The sequence below is a fragment of the Callorhinchus milii genome, unplaced genomic scaffold (assembly GCF_018977255.1).
Source record: "Callorhinchus milii isolate IMCB2004 unplaced genomic scaffold, IMCB_Cmil_1.0 Scaffold1, whole genome shotgun sequence".
NCBI classification, from domain to species: domain Eukaryota; kingdom Metazoa; phylum Chordata; class Chondrichthyes; order Chimaeriformes; family Callorhinchidae; genus Callorhinchus; species Callorhinchus milii.
The window spans coordinates 116,199,868-116,220,111 of NW_024704742.1; the positions used below are offsets into that span (position 1 = coordinate 116,199,868).

Here is a 20,244-nt window from a genome sequence, read left to right on the forward strand (position 1 = left end):
ACTTCTGCCCCTTTGTAGCATTGCAATTAATGATGGAAAACCCACTTATATTCACAACCACATTAACAACATGAAGTCCATTTCTTACCGACTGAAGGGTTTTCACAAAGCTCGTGGATAAAGTGTCATCAGTGGTCAGTTGATTAGCGACGTAGAATGTTATTATCCAAGCACACAGATTTTGTGATCTTGTAAGTTACATTAAGGGCCTGTGTCTCCATTCTCTGGTGTAATTCTCCAACTCAAGACCCTCCTCTTCGACCATGCTTTCGATCACCGTTCTTCCCCCTCTGCCCTCCACCCTCTCCGATCCCAATCCCCAGCTCTGGTCCGAAACTCTGATTGTCCAGCACCTTGGGACATTCTCCCGATGTGAAAAGCGCTATACAAATGTAATTTTGTTGTTGTTGTAATGTGTAAATATTTTTGCCCTTGGAGATCTTTCAAGTCAGTACAATGGACTTTGTCGGACTTTGCATCTTAAGTTAACTTTGAAATGCATGAAGCTTGCTCTGTGTGTAAAGTGTAAAAACTGCTAACTAATGAATAATTTCAGCTTGGGACAGAAATGCTACTGTAGGCCTCAGTGGGTTGAACAATAATTGAACTGAAGTGAGGAATGTTAACAAGCTCAAATGTCAGTCTTGCAACGCTGACATTTAAGCTGATCTGCACTTTCACTCTCCCTCTTTGCTCTGCTTCTCCAACTACATTCACCACAATTACTTTTTTGTGTGTTTAAAAAAAATAAACCGTGTCAAGTTTAACAAACAGTGAACAAGTTAATCTGCAGTCACTAGTGTCTGACTATGTTTAGGCACATACACATACACAAGAAACTGTATTAAGAAATGTTAGGGGAGGGGTAACAAATCCTTGCTGAATACTAATTGCCTGCGAGTTGTTCGGGGAGACTGTGTAAGAATGGAGGATTTGTTGTAAATCGGTCACTGGCTCTATTGTGCATAGCTGAGAGGTTAGACTGGTGCTGTTAAGGTGCCAGACTTATAAAATCCGACAGTGCCCAATGATTTGATGACTAATCTGAGAGAGGAAAAAAAAGGTTGTTTCTTAGTACTAACAAGTTTTATCGAGATAGCAGCTAAAAGCAAAAAAAAGTTTTTAATCTCTTTACAGTTTAGCTGCTCGCTGCTTTGGCCTGAAGAGATAAGCATGTGGACTTTTGCAGATTGACCGTTTGCCGAGTAGCCTGTCTCTCCGCGGAGGTGTTATCTTGCTTTCTCAGCTGCCTGCTCTCTGTGCCTGCCAGTGTTTGCGAGCGCGGCTGCAGTGCGTGTAGCTTGACGGAGGATCTGAACGGTCTGTGGCAAGCACCAGCCACAGTGGAAGGCTGAGATTGTTTGTGCATTGTGTGGCTCCTGCCCTGAACTTTCTGCTGGTTGGTCAACGGAGAGAAAACAGTTACGTAAATTTTGATGGCTTACTTGAGGGTAAATGATGAAAGTTGGGAGGGGTGAGGTGGGGGAAGTGGGGGGGAGAGTAGGAGACTGTTATACCCACTGAAGGCCTTGTGTTTAGTTTTGGGTGGGAGGGCTGTTTCTATTTTGTTTCTGATTCATGCTCGCTCTCCTGGGGCAAAACTCCACTGGTGCATTTGCATAGAAATGAAAAGGTGAGTTAATGATTCATTGGCTTTCGCTGACCTTTCAAATACACACGACTAGTGGGTGCAACTTTGCTCTTAAGTTTCCCTTTTTACGTTCAAAGCCCTGCCTTGTTGTTTGCAGCTCATCTACATGCCTGATCGCTTGAAGAGACCAAACATTTTACTGCTGTACCCTCCCCTGGGTTGCAGGGCAATCTGATCCCAGCCTCCTTCCTTCTTTTAGTTTACATCACTGTTAGACTTGAATTGTTTCCGTGCACAGAACAGTCCTTGTTGCAGTATGTCTGTTTAATCTGGCGTGCTTGTTTAAAGCCCCCGTAATGGATTCAGACTCCGATTCACCTTTCAATTACTCTTGGCCATCTTTTCCTAAGATGAGGATTCGACGCAGGGCATCCAAGCAAGGTAGAAATATTACAATGCCTTGTTGTTATTTTCTTGGTTGGGTGGGGGAGGGGTGGATTGCATCTTAAAATTACCTAATATTGCAATTTGAAAAGGAAAGTCTTCATTGTTATGTGATGCACAACATGTAGTTTCTTTCTCAGCAGTGCTGCGGACAGTGTCACTCCATATGTTAGTTAGTGAACTCTGTTTAAACCCAAAATATTTGATTTTAAAGTGTTTGCAGCAAAAATTAAATAATTGTGGTGGATATTTATGACTCACCTCTACTCTGTTTGTTGATCTCACTGTTTTACATGCCTTCCTGTTTACAGTGGATAGCAAAAATAGTAGTTTTCTTAGATAATTAATTACTGTGATTCAAGTAGGTCCACTGAAATGCATCAGGAATGATTTGATTTGAGAGGAAAATGTATCGCCTGTAACACTGGATGTATAATTGTGCCTTTTAAGCTGGAAGGTACGACTTTGGCTGAGTATGGGGTGGAACGGGTTAACATTTGCTGCACACTCGCTGGCAGCCAGAATTCTTAGTCTGTGCTAGTGATGTAAGAAGGTAAAGAGAACAAAAAGATTGCTGTATGTGACATTGCAGTAATGTGCATTGCCCACTAACTCTCAGACTGGTAACTGTTAGCGACTTCGTTAGCTCAAGAAAACCAGAAATAACAATTAAAACTTAATGGGGAGTTATGCAAAACAGTTTTTCTACTGTTTATAACTGCTGTAAATACAATGAAATTCAATCAGTCATTATTAATATTCTTGCAAAATTCTACTAAAGTAGCTATTGTCTCATTATTACAAGTTCATAAGTGTATGTTCTATTTGTCTTGAAAGCAACAGGCTATTCTAAAGTTCTATTCTATTCTACAGGCATTCATTACACCTGAGAAAAATGTTGCGAGTAAAATAGTGTGTGCATTTCAAGGTTATGATTTTGAAGTGGTTTTTGAGGTCTCGTAAAATGCATAAGGGTGGAAATGATGGTATTGACTAGCTGTCAGTTACCTGTTATCCTGTTATCAGGCAGCTTGTCCTCTGCAGTGAGATAAAATACATAAGTTCTCATCGGTAAAGAACCAAAATTGTGTTCTCCAGTTAGGACTTTAGACAAGGTATCATGAGGGCCTAGGAGCCAGTGTTAGAATGTAGGCTGTGCACTGGTGTCATATTGTAAGTTTCTAACTCTGTAACTTTGCCGTTCTGCCCCGAATATTGTGCGCCATAAATTCAGAATGTGGGAGTGACGCAAACTTTGTTCAGTTGCCAAAAATAGCATATGTTGTTGGGATGTGAATTGCAGTTAATTATGTTTAATACACACTAGCAAACAAATGGAGATGTTATTAACCATGTAAATGATACCCCACTTGCTTTAAGCATATAGAAGCAAATACTGTTATAAATCAGTTTTTGGAGTCCATAAAATCCCAACCTACAATAGCGCTTTCATTAGTCAGCGCTTCTGCATTCACTGCAAATGCATGGAAAAGACAACCAGCTTCCCATGGTAAAAAGTGGTCGATTTTCAAGTTGTTGCCAATATAGCATCAAAGGGGAAGTGACTGCCTGAAAGCCGACCATTTCTTTAGCAGGAGAGGAGCATCTGGGTCTGCAATGAAGCTGGCTGCAAGTCCACAGGGCACCTGCCTTCTAAGTGTGCCAAAGGCTTTTTGCAGGCTAACCAAGTGCCACACTTTGCTGTTGCGTTGTGGCAGTGATGGTGTTGAATGCCTCATTTAGTAGCGCTCGCACCTTTACTTCGGAAGATTCTGTGTTCAAACCCCATGTTGGGACTTGTAGTCTAAAGCTGACACTCAAGTGAAGTAGTGGGAGAACAGCGCCTTGTCAGAGATATTGTCCTTTGGATGAGAAATTAAATCGAGGTCCCATCTGTCTGTTTGTAATTGTGTTAAAGGTCTTCTGATGGGAATTCAAACTGAGAAGTCTGGTGTTCAGAGAAATGGTCCTACAGATCAATTGGCCATTTGGGAGATCTAAATGTGCCTTTTAGCACATAGACTTCTGAGAGCACAGCACTGTGTTTCGGGTTCATACCATCAGAATGAAGGTAGCAGGCCATCAAACCACAGCTTAATAAATTATCAAGATTTTACATCTCACCTTTTGAAGAGCTCCTTCAAAAGGTGAGATTGTGACTGAATCACAACCAGTCTTGATGATGCATTACAGTAGCAGAAAATGGGGCATATGTTTTTAGGTTTATGGGATCTTCTCCCAAGTTGGTCTCCTCTACACCTATCATTACATCTCTTCCAAAGACTTCCATCCTCATTAGTTTCTTTGATGGATGTTTCACATTATCCTCTGAGTGTTCATAGGAACAAGTGGTGGCCATTCAGCCAGTAGATAGCTGTAATAGCTCCTGACTATTTTTTAAAATCTTATTTCCCCATTTGTTCTTTATTTTCTTTAATACCCTTGCTTATTGACTGTTTATCTGTCCGTCTCCCTATTAAGCAACCCAGTCAATTCTGGATCTATGGTTTTGTGACATGCATTCCACATTCTTACTGCCCTCTATTTGAAAACGTATTTGAAGAAGTACAGTGCTTCAATTTACTTGGAAGCAAAATAGCAATGATATGATGCTGCAACGAGTGGTCAACTTACATTTTATAAAATAAATAATTTTATTTTATAATTAAAAAATGAAATAAAATGAAAACCATTAATTTTATTTTATAAAATGTAAAATAATTATAAAATAAGATGTAAATACAATTTGTTGTTTTCTGACCTGCTACTATCGCCATTACGTACTTATTCATCTTATGAATAAATGATTTGTACTCTCTTTGGACACTGTAATAAGATCAGTCTCCTGTCACTCCTTTGATTCGATTGGGCCTTACACAAAAGTGAACAAAATTGTATAGAACTATGAGAACAAATTCCCATTTCCATACACTGCAATATGGCATCTAAAGCTGTAAAAGCTGCAGTCACCTTTAAATGCTGATTGAAGTCGTATCAACGTTTCAGATCATTATCACGTGCTCTTTTTCCTTGGCTGCTTGTTCTGAATGTGGGCATATTCACTTGCACCACAGATTGCTCAAATGCTGCTATGCATTACATCCATATGTGCTTGTATCTGCAAACAGTTTTAACAAATTAGATCCCATTGTAACTATAGTATATCATTCCCCTGGCCAAGGCTTCCCGTCCAGATTGGCACAAGGAATCAACTGAACCTAAGTACTTATACCAGCACGTGACTGGAGGAAATAACTTCTCACTGTTTACATTCATTTCCCTAAAGTGCTTCAGCTGCAAATTCTGGGGGAAAAATGCATCTTTAGTATAAAGGAAGCTTTGTGACTGAGTTCTAACCCAGGCTGCTCCTTGGAGGAGGGATCAGTGAGATCTAAATCTACAGGTATCGCTGTGGTTTAGTTTGTTCAGAGAGTAACAGTATATAGGAAGAGCTTTGTCCACCATGTACCACCACCAGCAAGTCCACAGCTGTCTGACAAAATGGAAATCCAAGATGGAATTTTTGTTTGAAAAGGGATTTTATAAGTTACATTTGTGGAGTCCTGTAGCTCAGTGGTTAGAGCACTCGCTTTGCAAGTGAGAGACCTGAGTTCAATTCCAGGCAGGGCGAGGGGACGTGGAGCAGACCGGAGCCGGAGGAACGGAGGGTACGGGCAGGTAGGTAGGGGGATAGTAGGTCGGAGAGGTAGGAGGGAGCAAGGCCGTGAATGGCCTTGTAGGTGAGGATGAAGGATCTTGAAATCAATCCTCTGGGGGATGGGGAGCCAGTGGAGGCGAGCGAGGGTGGGAGTGATGTGGTCCCGAAGCCTGGTGCGGGACAGTACACGAGCTGCAGAGTTCTGAATGACCTGCAGCTTGTGGAGGGAGGTGGCGGGAAGGCCGGCGAGGAGAGAGTTCCCATAGTCCAGCCTTGAGGTGACAAAGGCGTGAACCAGGGTTTCAGCAGCGTGAGGGGTGAGGTAGTGCCGTAGTCTGGCGATGTTCCGGAGGTGATGGAAGGCGGTGCCAGTTGTGGTGCGGATGTGAGGGAGAAAGGACAGCTCAGGGTCGAACAAAACGCCGAGGTTCCTGACTGGCTTTGAGAGGTGGAGAGTGCAGCCTTGGATGCTGATGGTGTCAGCCGCTGAGGTGCGGAGGCGCTGATGCGAGCCAATCAGGAGGGCCTCGGTTTTTCGCACGTTGAGCTGAAGAAAGTTGTCTCTCGTCCAGGACTCGATGTCGGACAGGCAGCTGTCAGGACATCGGTGGTCGTGGAGTTGAGAGTAGAGGAGGAAAGGTAGAGTTGGGTGTCATCCGCATACATGTGGAAGTTAACTCCATGTCTGCGGATGATGTCACCAAGGGGGAGCATATAGAGGGTGAAGAGGAGGGGACCGAGGACAGAGCCCTGAGGGACACCACATGAGACAGTGCGGGGGGTGGAGGAGAAGCCATTTGTCGAGACAAAGTGAAGACGGTGAGAAAGGTACGACCTAAACCACTCAAGGACAGTGCCTTGAAGGTTGAGGTGGGAGGACAAGCGGTGGAGTAGGATAGCGTGGTCGACCGTATCGAATGCTGCCGATAGGTCGAGGAGGACGAGGAGGCAGAGGGAGCCCTGGTCACAGATGGTCAGGATATCATTGGTGACCTTGACCAGGGCAGTTTCTGTGCTATGGGCAGCACGGAAACCTGACTGAAGGGGTTCGAAAAGTGAATGGGTGGAAAGGAAAGAGCGCAGTTGGGAGGCGACAACTCTTTCCAGGACCTTGGAGAGAAAGGGGAGGTTGGAGATGGGCCGGTAGCTTGATAGCTGCGACGCATCAAAGGAGGGTTTTTTCAGGGTGGGCGTGATGGTGGCAGTTTTTAAGGGAATGGGGACAGAGTCAGAGGAGAGGGACAGGTTGACAATGTCGGTGATATGTGGGGCAAGGAAGTGGAGCTGGGAGATAAGGAGTGGAGTGGGGATGGGGTCAAGGGAGCAGGTGGTTGGTTTCAGGGATAGGATGAGTTTGGTGACAGAGGGTGGGGAAACGGGTACAAAAGTGAGTAGGGGAGGATGGGTAGCAGTCGGAGTGAGGGGGTGGGGAGTTGGTGGATGTTGGAGGGGAAGTGACCGCGGAGCGAATTCCCTTGATCTTGGATTCAAGGAAATCCAGCATCTCCTCGCAGTGAAGGTTGGAGGAGATGACCTGCGCGGGGTGGCGGGGGGACGGAGGAGTCGGGTTGTGGTGGAAAACAGTAGCCTGGGGTTGTTCTTCGCCTACAGGATTATCCTGGAGTAGAAGGACGACTTGGACAGCACAACAGCTGACCCGAGCAAACAGTCTAACAAGCAATCTAATGAGGAGCTAACCAATTGGAATTTGGTATAAATAATACTTCACTTTTTGAGATTGAGCTTTGAGTTGTCTCTTAATATGGGAACTCGTGAAATGAGACCAGGCATTTGTCTGTTAAGCCTGCTTCCTTCATAGTGGAGTCCTGTAGCTCAGTGGTTAGAGCACTCGCTTTGCAAGTGAGAGACCTGAGTTCAATTCCAGGCAGGGCGAAACCTTGGGCAAGTTTCCTTACTCCACACGCCTAATAATAATCCCTTCAAAAAACCAAAAACAATAATTAAATTGGTCATTTTCAATCTACGACTGTTTGTGGGACATTGCTGTGCGCAATTGGCTGCCGCGTTCGCCCACAAATATACAGTCAATTCACTTTACAGTGTGTTCTGTGAAGCGCTTTGGGACGTCCTCCTGACGTGAAAAGCGCTATATCAAATGCAAGGATTATTATTATTATTATTATTTACTAAAATATGTGTTTACAAAACTAACTTGTGGTAATTGTTCATTGTGCTTCACTGAGGTACCAATGATACAAGGTACAAGATTGTAATTTTGCAGTGAATGAGCCCATTGAGTATTTTAGATCAATACTCTGAATGTTATTTCCCTGAATATTTGGTGATAACAATTTATATCAACTGTGTTGAATGCAAAAGACTGATTTGATGCCTTGCATTATCGGTCCTCTTTTCACAAGTGTTGAACCATCTTGTTGCCACTAGATGGCTGTAGCAGACTGCATATATAGAGGGTTCTATATGGAGCCTGTTGACAATATGTAACAGCAACCTGCATTACCACAAAACCATTGCAGAACTGAAAATCAATTGCATCTTGCCAGGCCTTACAGATGTACTTGTAGGATCTGAGGAAGAACTTGCTTCAACTGCACGCTTTAAGACTTCCGATAGTATTATGTCTAATCGGACACAACAATAGTATGATTGTTATACTAATTAAATGATATTGAGTAGCACTTAAGCTCTCCAATAACGTTTGTAGAATTTATGACTATTAAATATCAGAAGTTTATTAGAAATTCTAAACACTTTATTGTAATATGTATACCGTGTGGTTACAAGATACAGAATTGTAATTTTACAGTGAATGACCCCATTGAGTATTTTAGATCAATATTCTGAATGTTATTTCCCTGAATATTTGGTGATAACAATGTATGTAAACTTTATTTACAATCTAATTTACTCAATCTATGACTGCTTGTGCGACACTGCTGTTCACAATTGCCTGCTGAGTTTCTCCCACAAAACATACAGTCACTACACTTTACAGTGTATCCTGTGAAGCGCTTTAAGACGTCTCGAAGATGTGATAAGACACTATATCAAATGCAAGGATTATTATTGTTTTTTAAACTTTGAATCTGACTGGTGAGGGTTATATGTGTGTATATTATGTTATTTGTTTCACAACTTTCTAGAGCGACCAGCTTTTAATAATTACAGAAAACCAGCCTCTAAGTTGAGACTGAAGTTAAGCATTTTCTCAAATTATGGACAACGTAATTGTTAATACAATAATCTTAACTCTGAGCCCGTGAGAAATTTCAAGCTCTCGGTGCCAGTGGTTGAATATAGCATGTTTACCCTGCAATGATGAACCAGCTGCAGTAACTGTGACTTTGATGGATGGTATAGGATCCCCAGTCTTGTGCAGAATTTGACAATTAGGCTAAATACACCTGGATTAGGAAGCCTACCAAAGCTCGTGGTTTAGACTTGCACTTAAAGAATGACTGCTTGGATGAGGTACTGGAAGGGGCTAGGATCTGGGGAACTGTACCTTAACCTGATTCATTATCTCCTGAAAATTGGGGAGAGAAACAAAACGTGTACATGAGCAATTCTTGGAATTTTATTCTTGAGCAGCACACTTCTTGAATTGCCAATATATAATAGATGTTTAGTACATCTTGACTGTAATAGGATTCTTCGGATGAGTAATCGGTTTCTTCTATAGCAGCTGGTTTGGTTGATGAGATTTTAATTAACTGCATACATTTTATTAAAATACAAAGTCTTTGAAGCGTTGCTCTGTGCTGCTTGCTTAAAACTGATGAGTTACCAGTTGTGATTTCTCCACTCCACTGAATCCCTGAAATCTGCACCTGTTCTATGTATGTGTCTGTCAAGGGGTGGGAGTGAAATGTAGTTCTCAGAATATATACAAGATAGTAACCCAAAATTAAACCAGTTGACATTTATTCAACAGTTACAGAAAGAATACAGCGACAACTTGAACTTGTATAGTGCCTTATATATCAAAATAACTATCTCAAGACGCTCTACATAATAATTGCTAATAAATGGAGTAGACGTTGTAGGCAAGCACAACAACAACAACAACAAGATTCCATTTATAAAGCGCCTTTCACGTCAGGAGGACGTCCCAAGGCGCTGCACAGTTGGGTCATGACCCGAGCAGGGGGGCAAATGGTCAGGGTGAGGGGAGGGAAGGGAGGGGAGCGAGGAGGGGGGAAATGGTCAGGGTGAGGGGAGGGAAGGGAGGGAGCGAGGAGGGGGAAGAGAGTCGAGAGGGGAGCTGAAGGCTCGGTCAAAGAGAAAGGTTTTGAGACCGGCCTTGAAGGAGGAGAGGGAGGAAGCAAGGCGAAGGCACTGGGGGATAGAGTTCCAGAGCCTCGGGGCTGAGAGGCTGAAGGCCCGACCACCGATTGTAGGGCGGTTGGGGCGGGGGACGTGGAGCAGACCGGAGCCGGAGGAACGGAGGGTACGGGCAGGTAGGTAGGGGGATAGTAGGTTGGAGAGGTAGGAGGGAGCAAGGCCGTGAATGGCCTTGTAGGTGAGGATGAGGATCTTGAAATCAATCCTCTGGGGGATGGGGAGCCAGTGGAGGCGAGCGAGGGTGGGAGTGATGTGGTCCCGAAGCCTGGTGCGGGACAGTACACGAGCTGCAGAGTTCTGAATGACCTGCAGCTTGTGGAGGGAGGTGGCGGGAAGGCCGGCGAGGAGAGAGTTCCCATAGTCCAGCCTTGAGGTGACAAAGGCGTGAACCAGGGTTTCAGCAGCGTGAGGGGTGAGGTAGTGCCGTAGTCTGGCGATGTTCCGGAGGTGATGGAAGGCGGTGCCAGTTGTGGTGCGGATGTGAGGGAGAAAGGACAGCTCAGGGTCGAACAAAACGCCGAGGTTCCTGACTGGCTTTGAGAGGTGGAGAGTGCAGCCTTGGATGCTGATGGTGTCGGAGCCTGAGGTGCGGAGGCGCTGACGTGAGCCAATCAGGAGGGCCTCGGTTTTTCGCACGTTGAGCTGAAGAAAGTTGTCTCTCGTCCAGGACTCGATGTCGGACAGGCAGCTGTCAGGACATCGGTGGTCGTGGAGTTGAGAGTAGAGGAGGAAAGGTAGAGTTGGGTGTCATCCGCATACATGTGGAAGTTAACTCCATGTCTGCGGATGATGTCACCAAGGGGGAGCATATAGAGGGTGAAGAGGAGGGGACCGAGGACAGAGCCCTGAGGGACACCACATGAGACAGTGCGGGGGTGGAGGAGAAGCCATTTGTCGAGACAAAGTGAAGACGGTGAGAAAGGTACGACCTAAACCACTCAAGGACAGTGCCTTGAAGGTTGAGGTGGGAGGACAAGCGGTGGAGTAGGATAGCGTGGTCGACCGTATCGAATGCTGCCGATAGGTCGAGGAGGACGAGGAGGCAGAGGGAGCCCTGGTCACAGATGGTCAGGATATCATTGGTGACCTTGACCAGGGCAGTTTCTGTGCTATGGGCAGCACGGAAACCTGACTGAAGGGGTTCGAAAAGTGAATGGGTGGAAAGGAAAGAGCGCAGTTGGGAGGCGACAACTCTTTCCAGGACCTTGGAGAGAAAGGGGAGGTTGGAGATGGGCCGGTAGCTTGATAGCTGCGACGCATCAAGGGAGGGTTTTTTCAGGGTGGGCGTGATGGTGGCAGTTTTTAAGGGAATGGGGACAGAGCCAGAGGAGAGGGACAGGTTGACAATGTCGGTGATATGTGGGGCAAGAAAGTGGAGCTGGGAGATAAGGAGTGGAGTGGGGATGGGGTCAAGGGAGCAGGTGGTTGGTTTCAGGGATAGGATGAGTTTGGTGACAGAGGGTGGGGAAACGGGTACAAAAGTGAGTAGGGGAGGATGGGTAGCAGTCGGAGTGAGGGGGTGGGGGTTTGGTGGATGTTGGAGGGGAAGTGACCGCGGAGCGGATTCCCTTGATCTTGGATTCAAGGAAATCCAGCATCTCCTCGCAGTGAAGGTTGGAGGAGATGACCTGCGCGGGGTGGCGGGGGGGACGGAGGAGTCGGGTTGTGGTGGAAAACAGTAGCCTGGGGTTGTTCTTCGCCTACAGGATTATCCTGGAGTAGAAGGACGACTTGGACAGCACAACAGCTGACCCGAGCAAACAGTCTAACAAGCAATCTAATGAGGAGCTAACCAATTGGAATTTGGTATAAATAATACTTCACTTTTTGAGATTGAGCTTTGAGTTGTCTCTTAATATGGGAACTCGTGAAATGAGACCAGGCATTTGTCTGTTAAGCCTGCTTCCTTCATAGTGGAGTCCTGTAGCTCAGTGGTTAGAGCACTCGCTTTGCAAGTGAGAGACCTGAGTTCAATTCCAGGCAGAGGGCGAAACCTTGGGCAAGTTTCCTTACTCCACACGCCTAATAATAATCCCTCCAAAAAACAAAAACAATAATAAATTGGTCATTTTCAATCTACGACTGTTTGTGGACATTGCTGTGCGCAATTGGCTGCCGCGTTCGCCCACAAATATACAGTCAATTCACTTTACAGTCTATTCTGTGAAGCGCTTTGGGACGTCCTCCCGACGTGAAAAGCGCTATATCAAATGCAAGGATTATTATTATTATTATTATTATAGATGTAACAAAAGATTCACAAGAGTCCATCTGCCCATTTGATTAATTGGTGCAGATCTTCTTATATTACTTTTTCATTGTGGTTCTGGAAGCTCAAATTATGACAGCCAACTGACGTGTTGCCACATTCTGAGTTTTCATTTACATTTCCAGAGAGCGTTAGTGGAAACATCTAACATTATTGGGTAAATTATGTGATGATATTAAATATTGTTCAAAACCATTTGAAACTTTGCAAATTACAATTCTTAAATAATGGTATCAAAGGCTGGGAAATACACTTCAATTCAGTGCCGGGAAAACCTTTGTTTCATTGTGATTTGCTTCCAGAGACAGACACAACCTCATAAAGCAGTATTAAATTCTATTTATCCTCACTGTATTCATCTCCTGTTCACGTAACTTATCAATATCAGCAAATTTTAATTAGGCTAATGTCGAGAAGTAATTCATTGTCTCTGCTGTGCCTGCAAACTTTAATTGAAAACTTAGCAAATGATCAATAATCACCCAAATCCTTTTCCTTTCCCAATTTTTCTAATAGATATCCCTTCATTGTGTACACATGACTCGTATTTCCTTTCACAATATGCATTATCTTGCCTATCTATATTGAATTCTGTTTATCATTCCTTACCAATTTGCTTAATTGCTGCAGAACTCTTTGAATGCTGTTTGTAGTAATAATAATAATAATCCTTGCATTTGATATAGTCCTTATCATGTCTCCCAGATGTCTCAAAGTGCTTCACAGAATATACTGTAAAGTGAATTGACTATGTTTTGTGGGCGAAACATAGCAGCCAATTGTGCACAGCAGTGTTCCACAAACAGTTGTGGGTTGAGTGACAAAATTATCATTATTTTTTTTTGAAGAGACTATTACCCCCGGAAAAGTAATCTGCCAATCGACTAACAACTTTTATCTTCCTTTCTTTTGACACGGGCCCACATACTTGACATTATTGGGAAATATTACCATATTACAAGTGTTCTCTGGATCGGTTATAAACAGTGTGAACAGCAGGACTCTAAGATCAGTCCTCCTTCAAGCTCCCCCCATGGAGCGTTTTCCATTTAGCATCTTTTTCTGCTTTATATTTCTAAGCTAGCTTTCAATCCAGCCGTCTAAATTGCCATTAATTCCATAAGCCTGTTCCATTAACCTTTAAAAGCCTTGTATGTGAAAATTGTCAACAGCCTTCTGGAAAATCAAAGTAAATTATTTTTCAGTTACCTCCTCGAAGAATTCCAGTCGCTTTGTGAGGCATGAACTATTTATTTAAAATCCACACTAACTACTTATCGTCTCTGTGTTCATTAGATGAGCATTTATGGCATTTTCCCTGCAAGACATGAGGGTATCTGGTCTACAATTTTAACCATCACATCTCATTCCTTTTGGATAAGATTTGTAAATCTCAATTCTTCATATATAGCTGCCAAATTAATTCTCTGCGTTGAGTTATTTGATCCAAGGCAGATCAGTGCTGGGATGCTGTCATTGGCCTCAGTGTCCCCATGCAGAGAAAGATCAGCCTAAATCCTTTTTTTCTAATCACTATCCAGTGTCCCTCGTGTGGATTTCAGATGAGAACAGATCATTCTCGCCTGTGATGTTTTCAGGTCAAACAACCTGCTTTTGGTGATGCATGAACTATGCCCCTTTGGGTGAGTTATTGGAAGAGTGCTGGCACCCTCCGTACCATACCACAACAGTGAGTCATTGCTTTAAGTGAAAAAGATAAGATGGGAAAATTAAACACAAGGCATGTTTGCTGTGATTTTTTCCCTCCCATGTGGCCATGAGCAGCACTAGCAACATGTTGAACCTGCTGATAATGATAAATATACCAACAAGAATGAACCGTTCAGTCCATTGGTGCCTCCTCTGCAAAGATGGGTTTCCGCCAGATTTCTCTTATTTACTGACCCCCTGCTGGCAGTACTGCCAGTTTTGACTAGTCACTATACTGTAAACATATATAGGTTTGTAAATGCATACCAGATTTATCATCAGCAGAATCACTAACCTAGCTGTGTGTAGAAAGAGGATGTTACGCAGTTAATGAGGAAAGTTATGAGTCGGCTCAGCACAAGCTGAACCAACCTGGAAGCTTGCTGGTCAGTACAGCAAGTTTCATACTGGGCACTGGGATTACTAACTGAATCATCAGCTGTGGGCAGGAATTTGTAACTGGAGGGGAATTTTAGCTGGATAGACCGCAGAGCCAATGAGTTATAATAATAATCCTTGCATTTGATATAGCGCTTTTCACATCTTCTAGACTTCTCAAAGTGTTTCACAGAATATACTGTAAAGTGAATTGACTGTATATTTGTGGGTGAAACGTGGCAGCCAATTGTGCACAGCAGTGTCCCACAAACAGTCGGGGGTTGAATATGACCAATTATTGTTTTCGTTTTTTTGGAGGGATTATTATTAGGCGTGTGGTGTAAGGAAACTTGCCCATGGTTTCGCCCTCCCTGGAATTGAACCCAGGTGTCTCACTTGGAAGGCGAGTGCTCTAACCACTGAGCTACAGGACTCCACAACTAAACTTGAACTAAATTTGAGCCCAAGACGCTTCTAGCGCTATCAGGATACAGGCTGTGATATCTCATTTTTTAAATGGTCTGGTTTCTGAACTGTTTTCTGGAGTTGGTACTGCTGTCATAATGATGTGTTGTTTGTAGGTTAATAAGGCTAAAGCTTTTTTGCACTGAGTCTGGGTAAACTTATCTCTCAATCTTAGATCTTAGGTCCCTGCCAAACCTTGTCTTCTCCTCACTAAGAATGATTGACAAAGTGATTACCCATCAGTTACTGAATTTGAACCATTTGCTTTTGTCTGTATTCCAGGGTGCAAAAATTCTTTGGAAGACTCTTTCAAGAAAGCTAATTCAAACCCGTCTACCTATCTGTCTGCAGGAAAGCTTTCTTCAATGCTGAATGGCAGAGAAGAGATTTATGCCAATTGTATGGTGGTAGATAAGGTAAGACCTGCTGAAATCGTTGTGCCCTATTTCCAAAGGAAGGTCCTAAATTGCTAAATAATTAAGTTACAATGACTAGGTTACATTTACATGTTATATTTTCATGCAAAAGGTAGTGTAAATCTGAGACTCTCTCTGCCAAAAGGCTGTAGATGCTGGATCCATTCAAATTTTCAAGACTGAGGTGGATAGATTTTTATTAGGTAAGGGCATCAAGGGAAATGGGGCAAGGGTAAGTATTTGGAGTTCAGCCATGAACTAATAGAATGTTGGAACAGGCTCGAGGGGCTGAATGGCCTACTCCTGTTCCTATGGTTACACTTGTATGGCAATTTTCATGTTGAATAATGTCTTGAAGCATTTCACAGGGATGGTATGAGCAAGGTGGGAGGAAGGTCAGGAGGGAGGTGACTGAAAGCATGGTCAGAGAGGTAGGTTTTTAGGAGGGTCCTGAAAGCAGAAAAGCAGACTGCAAGACTGAGAGATTTTGGCAAGGAATTCCCCGGAGCAGAGACGTATTGGGTAAAAGCTCAGCCACCGTTGATGAAATAGGAGATCCGAGGACATGGAGTCTGAGTTTCTGGGTGGAGGGAGGTTAGCTCACAGTTCACATTAGTTCACAGAAGGTCTATCTTGAGATGCATCTGAAGAGTTGAGGATCAGTTATTGACAATATTGGAAATTGGTCCGCGTTAAGTTGTGTTACAGAATGAACTTCACTTTTAGTTCTTGCATTTGTTGCTATTAATGTATTAATGGCATCTCCATTTCTTCTTAAACTCTTAGGTTGATGAAGGAGGTATAAAGTATAGCGTTAATGATGTCACAACTGGAAGTACCAGTACTGATCATGAATCATATGAAATCGCATCTGAGGACCACAATGACCAGGCTTGCAATTCTAAATTTGAGGAAACAAATTTATTTGCGTCAGAGGACCAGGAATGTCAGCAAAGTATTGGTGAATGTTTTGAGGAGAAGGTAGATACCACAATTCATGACGAGGACCAGGATCATTTTGTGGAATCCATTTCTGATTTGTCTTCACCTGAAAATATTTATTGCCGATCATTATTACCGCCCAGACAACATGTCTCTGTCAAACTGGAAAGTCATTCAATGAACATCAGTCATAAGCAAAGGTATGATTTTGTTTGTGGTATATCTCATTGCATTTGGATATCTTTGACCAATGCTTTTACTTATTTGTAATAATCCTTGCATTTGATTTATCGCTTTTCATGTCAGGAGGACGTCTCAAAGTGTTTTGCAGGATTTATTGAAAGTGTAGTGACTGTATTTTGTATCGGTAATTTGATACATTAATCGTGATGTGGTGACTGTTTTCTAGTTTAAAATATTTATTTTGTGCACAGCCTGTCATTATTCTTGATTTACTTTTTTAATGTAATACACAAATTGCATTTTATCCCACACAAGACTCTGTGAGACCATTACCACATCCTTGCCAAGCTGCACTGACTGCCTAGTTATTTAATAGAACCATAGAAGCAGTTCTATTCTATTCTGATAAATGCCATTCAGACCATTTCTCCCCATGGGTGTTTGTTCCTCCAAAAAGATGAAGTCGTTCATCCATATGCTCTAACACTGTTCCTTTGTATATATTTGTCCAATTCTATTTTAAATATCCCTATTTGACTCTACTCTAACAGGTAACCCTAACAAATCATTACCAATATCCCCTGGGAGAAGTTCTTCTGAATCTCTCTTTTCACACCCTTAGCCACCATCTTCCCCACTCAATAATTTTTTAAAAGATTCTTATTGTTCCTTTCAAATGCCTTCACTGCCTTGTCTCTGCAGTCCCAATGGCCACTCCCTCCAGTCTACACTCTCTGCTCTGGCAACTCAAGCCTGCTTCATATAATAATCCTTACATTTGGGATTGCACCTTTCATGTCAGGAGAACATCTTAAGGTGCTTCATAGATTATACTATAAAGTGGAGGGACTGTGTGATTTATGCGCACAGCAATGTCTCATAAACAGCTATGAAGTGAATTACAATTTTATTGGGGGGTTGTTGGACAGGACATCGCTACCTGCTGTGTACATAATCAGTGGATGAGCTTTCAGCCACTTTACCCTTCTTACTGTAACTCTCTTTCTCTAAATCTCCACATCTTTCCCTCTTCCTCTATAGTCAGTTAGAATAGTTAGAATCTATCTAAAATCCTATAATAATAATAATATCTCATTTACTGCACCTTTCTCCCGTCTGCCTCTCACCTCTCCCACCGTGTTCGGATACCCACTGCAAAGGGCATTGAAACCTTCTTGCTATGAAAGTGAATCAGTTGTATTTTACAGTGGTAGCTTATTATCTTCCTGTGATAACTTTTTAATATTACATTTAGTAAGAATCAATTGTGATTGTACAGTACAACAGTACTGGTTGAGCCCTATAGTTTGGCTTAGTCAAAATGGGAATAGATGCATTCCCGTTTTCATAATAATAATAAGAAGAAGAATCCTTGCATTTGATATAGAGGTATATCATAACATTTATGTGTCTCACAAAGAGCTTCACAGAATATATTATAAAGTGAATTGACTTTGTGGATGAAATGTGGCAGCCAAGAACATCGTAAATTTATTGGATGGAGGAGTGTGGGGGTAGTTCATTTCTTAGAGGAAAATCACTTTGGATTCCAGTATTTTATCACTATCAAGTGGTGCCTGCAGTAATATGTAACTTTATGTCAGGGCAGCTTTGGGCTCATGTTTAATGGTTTCTTCCACCCCCTGCTCACCCTTCAAGAATAGTTGAATAATTATCTGGCCACTTGGCCTGAGCTGCTCGAAGGTTTCATTGAGTCATTAATTGATACCCCAGTATGAGTCAACACCTCCAGGAGAGCAGAGGAGAGGTAAAGAAAAAAAGAAAATCAGACCATTTATGGGAAAACAATATTTTACAATTCCATACTTGTTTCAACACTTGTTGAGGGCAAATGTCACCACGTGGGGAAGCTGATTTGAAGGCCTTGTCACCAAGCCAGCCATTATCAAGTTGATAGCAAAAGCAAACCTGTGAAGTGATATGATGGCTGAAGCACCCCAGATTAATGGTTACATCTTTACTTATGTTAATTTAGTACAGTAAAACTCTCATAGTCTGCTGTGTATAAATTGTATAATCACCTAAGTTAAACATCTGCCCAAGTCCTGTTCAAGAGCTTATATTACAATACAATACAAAATGACATTTGTATAGTGCCTCTCACGTCGGGAGAACGTCCCAAGGCGCTGGACAGTGAAGGATTTGGACCCGAGCTGGGGAGGGGGGAAGGTAGGAGGGTGGCCAAAGGCTCGGTCGAAGAGGAGGATTTTGAGACGTGCCTTGAAGGAGGCAAGCGAGGGAGCGAGGCGAAGGGAATGTGGGATGGATTTTCAAAGGGTGGGGCCATAAAGGCTGAAGTCCTGGCCACCATTGGTGGAGCGGGCCGCGTGAGGGGATGTGGAACAGGCCAAAGCCTGCTGAGCAGAGGGAGTGGACAGGTTGATCTGAGGTCAGCAGGTCGCAGAGGTAGGAAGGAGCAAGGCCGTGGAGGGCCTTGAAGGCGAGGACAAAGATTTTGAACTCTATCCTCTGAGGTATGGGAAGCCATGGGAGCCAGGCAAAGATGGGGGTGATGGGGTCATGGAGCCTGGTGCGGGAGAGGTCATGAGCTGTAAAGTTCTGGATTATCTGCAGCTTGTGGAGGGAAGAGTTTGGAAGAGCCGACAAGCAGGGAGTTGGCGTAGTCGAGCCTAGATGTGATAAATGCATGGATGAGGGTTTTAGCAGCCTGAGGGGAGAGGCAGTGACGGAGCCGGGTGATGTTGCGGAGGTGGGGAAAGGCAGAGCGGGCCATGGGATAGATGTGGGGTAGAAAGGACAGTTGAGGGTCAAACAGGATGCCAAGATTCTGGACTGGCTCAGTGAGGTGGAGTGTGCACATATGCAAATTTGACATAACGCATACTCTGCATAAGTCATATTGAATGTACGGTCCCAACTGATGCAACTTATGTGAAGTTTACTGTATTCTCAAAATCTCAGTGATCGCCACTATGCTAGTTTCCTAACTCACTGCCTAAACAATAGTGCAGGTACCATGTTCGTGCTATGTACTCGAGATTTCCTTGTTCTTGCCCCAGTTGTTAGTTGCACAAGCTCCACTTGTATTAGGTTAGTGAAGCTGGCTTATTAGGGAGAGCTATTAATCCTGCTATTAGAATATATTTGGCCTAATTAATTAATACGACAATATTTGGGTTTGAAGTAAAGGATTTGAGCTTAGCATAACTGGGTAGCTGAGGACAATAACAACTTACATTTATATAATGCTGTTCAGGCAAGGTACAAGGGCATTTAACAGTGGCGGAGCCTGACGCCGAGCTGGGGGAGGGGGGAGGGGACTGTAGGCATGGTGAAAGAGGAAGGTTTCCAGGTGTGATCTGAAAATGGGGAAGGAGAGAGCAAGGTGAAGAGATTGAGGGAGAGAGTTCCGCGATTCAGTGATTTGAATATTTAGCTTATCCAGTTTTATTTTGCCATGATCAAGTGTTGAGGAGGCAAATTCTATTGAAATTCTTTTACAAGAAACAACTTCCTTCAGTTATTGCATGGTTTGGTGTAATGGCGGTATGATTGGAATCTAAACATGACAGCATGCTTCAATCACTAAGATTAGTCAGTGAAGCTTAGAAATCACTGCATGGTGTACTTTAGCCTCAGGAGTGACTAGATTCTAAAGTTCAACGGTATTTCCATACTTCAATCACCACATTCATTGCTCCAAAAAGGTCATCTTCCACCTCCCCCACTCCATTTACTCATTGTACCATTAGCTTCTCCAGCCATAACAGTCTGCATGTCAGTCAACCTTGCTGTCTAGCCTGATATGCTGCCATAAGACTTGCCCTTCACAAGATCAATAGTAAAGTCTTTTAAATGCATTTATTTCAGCATCTTTAGA

General features: G+C 43.2%; 1 protein-coding gene across 1 annotated transcript in view; it reads left to right on the forward strand.

Annotated features, from left to right (window-relative positions):
- The first annotated feature begins 1,947 nt into the window (after positions 1-1,947).
- arhgef28a (Rho guanine nucleotide exchange factor (GEF) 28a) overlaps positions 1,948-20,244 on the forward strand; it is a 105,483-nt gene continuing 87,186 nt past the window's right edge. Inside the window, exons 1-3 of the mRNA XM_042331699.1 lie at positions 1,948-2,032; positions 15,124-15,257; positions 16,044-16,399. Of these exons, the coding sequence (XP_042187633.1) occupies positions 1,948-2,032; positions 15,124-15,257; positions 16,044-16,399 (575 nt within the window). The remainder of the gene's footprint in view (positions 2,033-15,123; positions 15,258-16,043; positions 16,400-20,244) is intronic.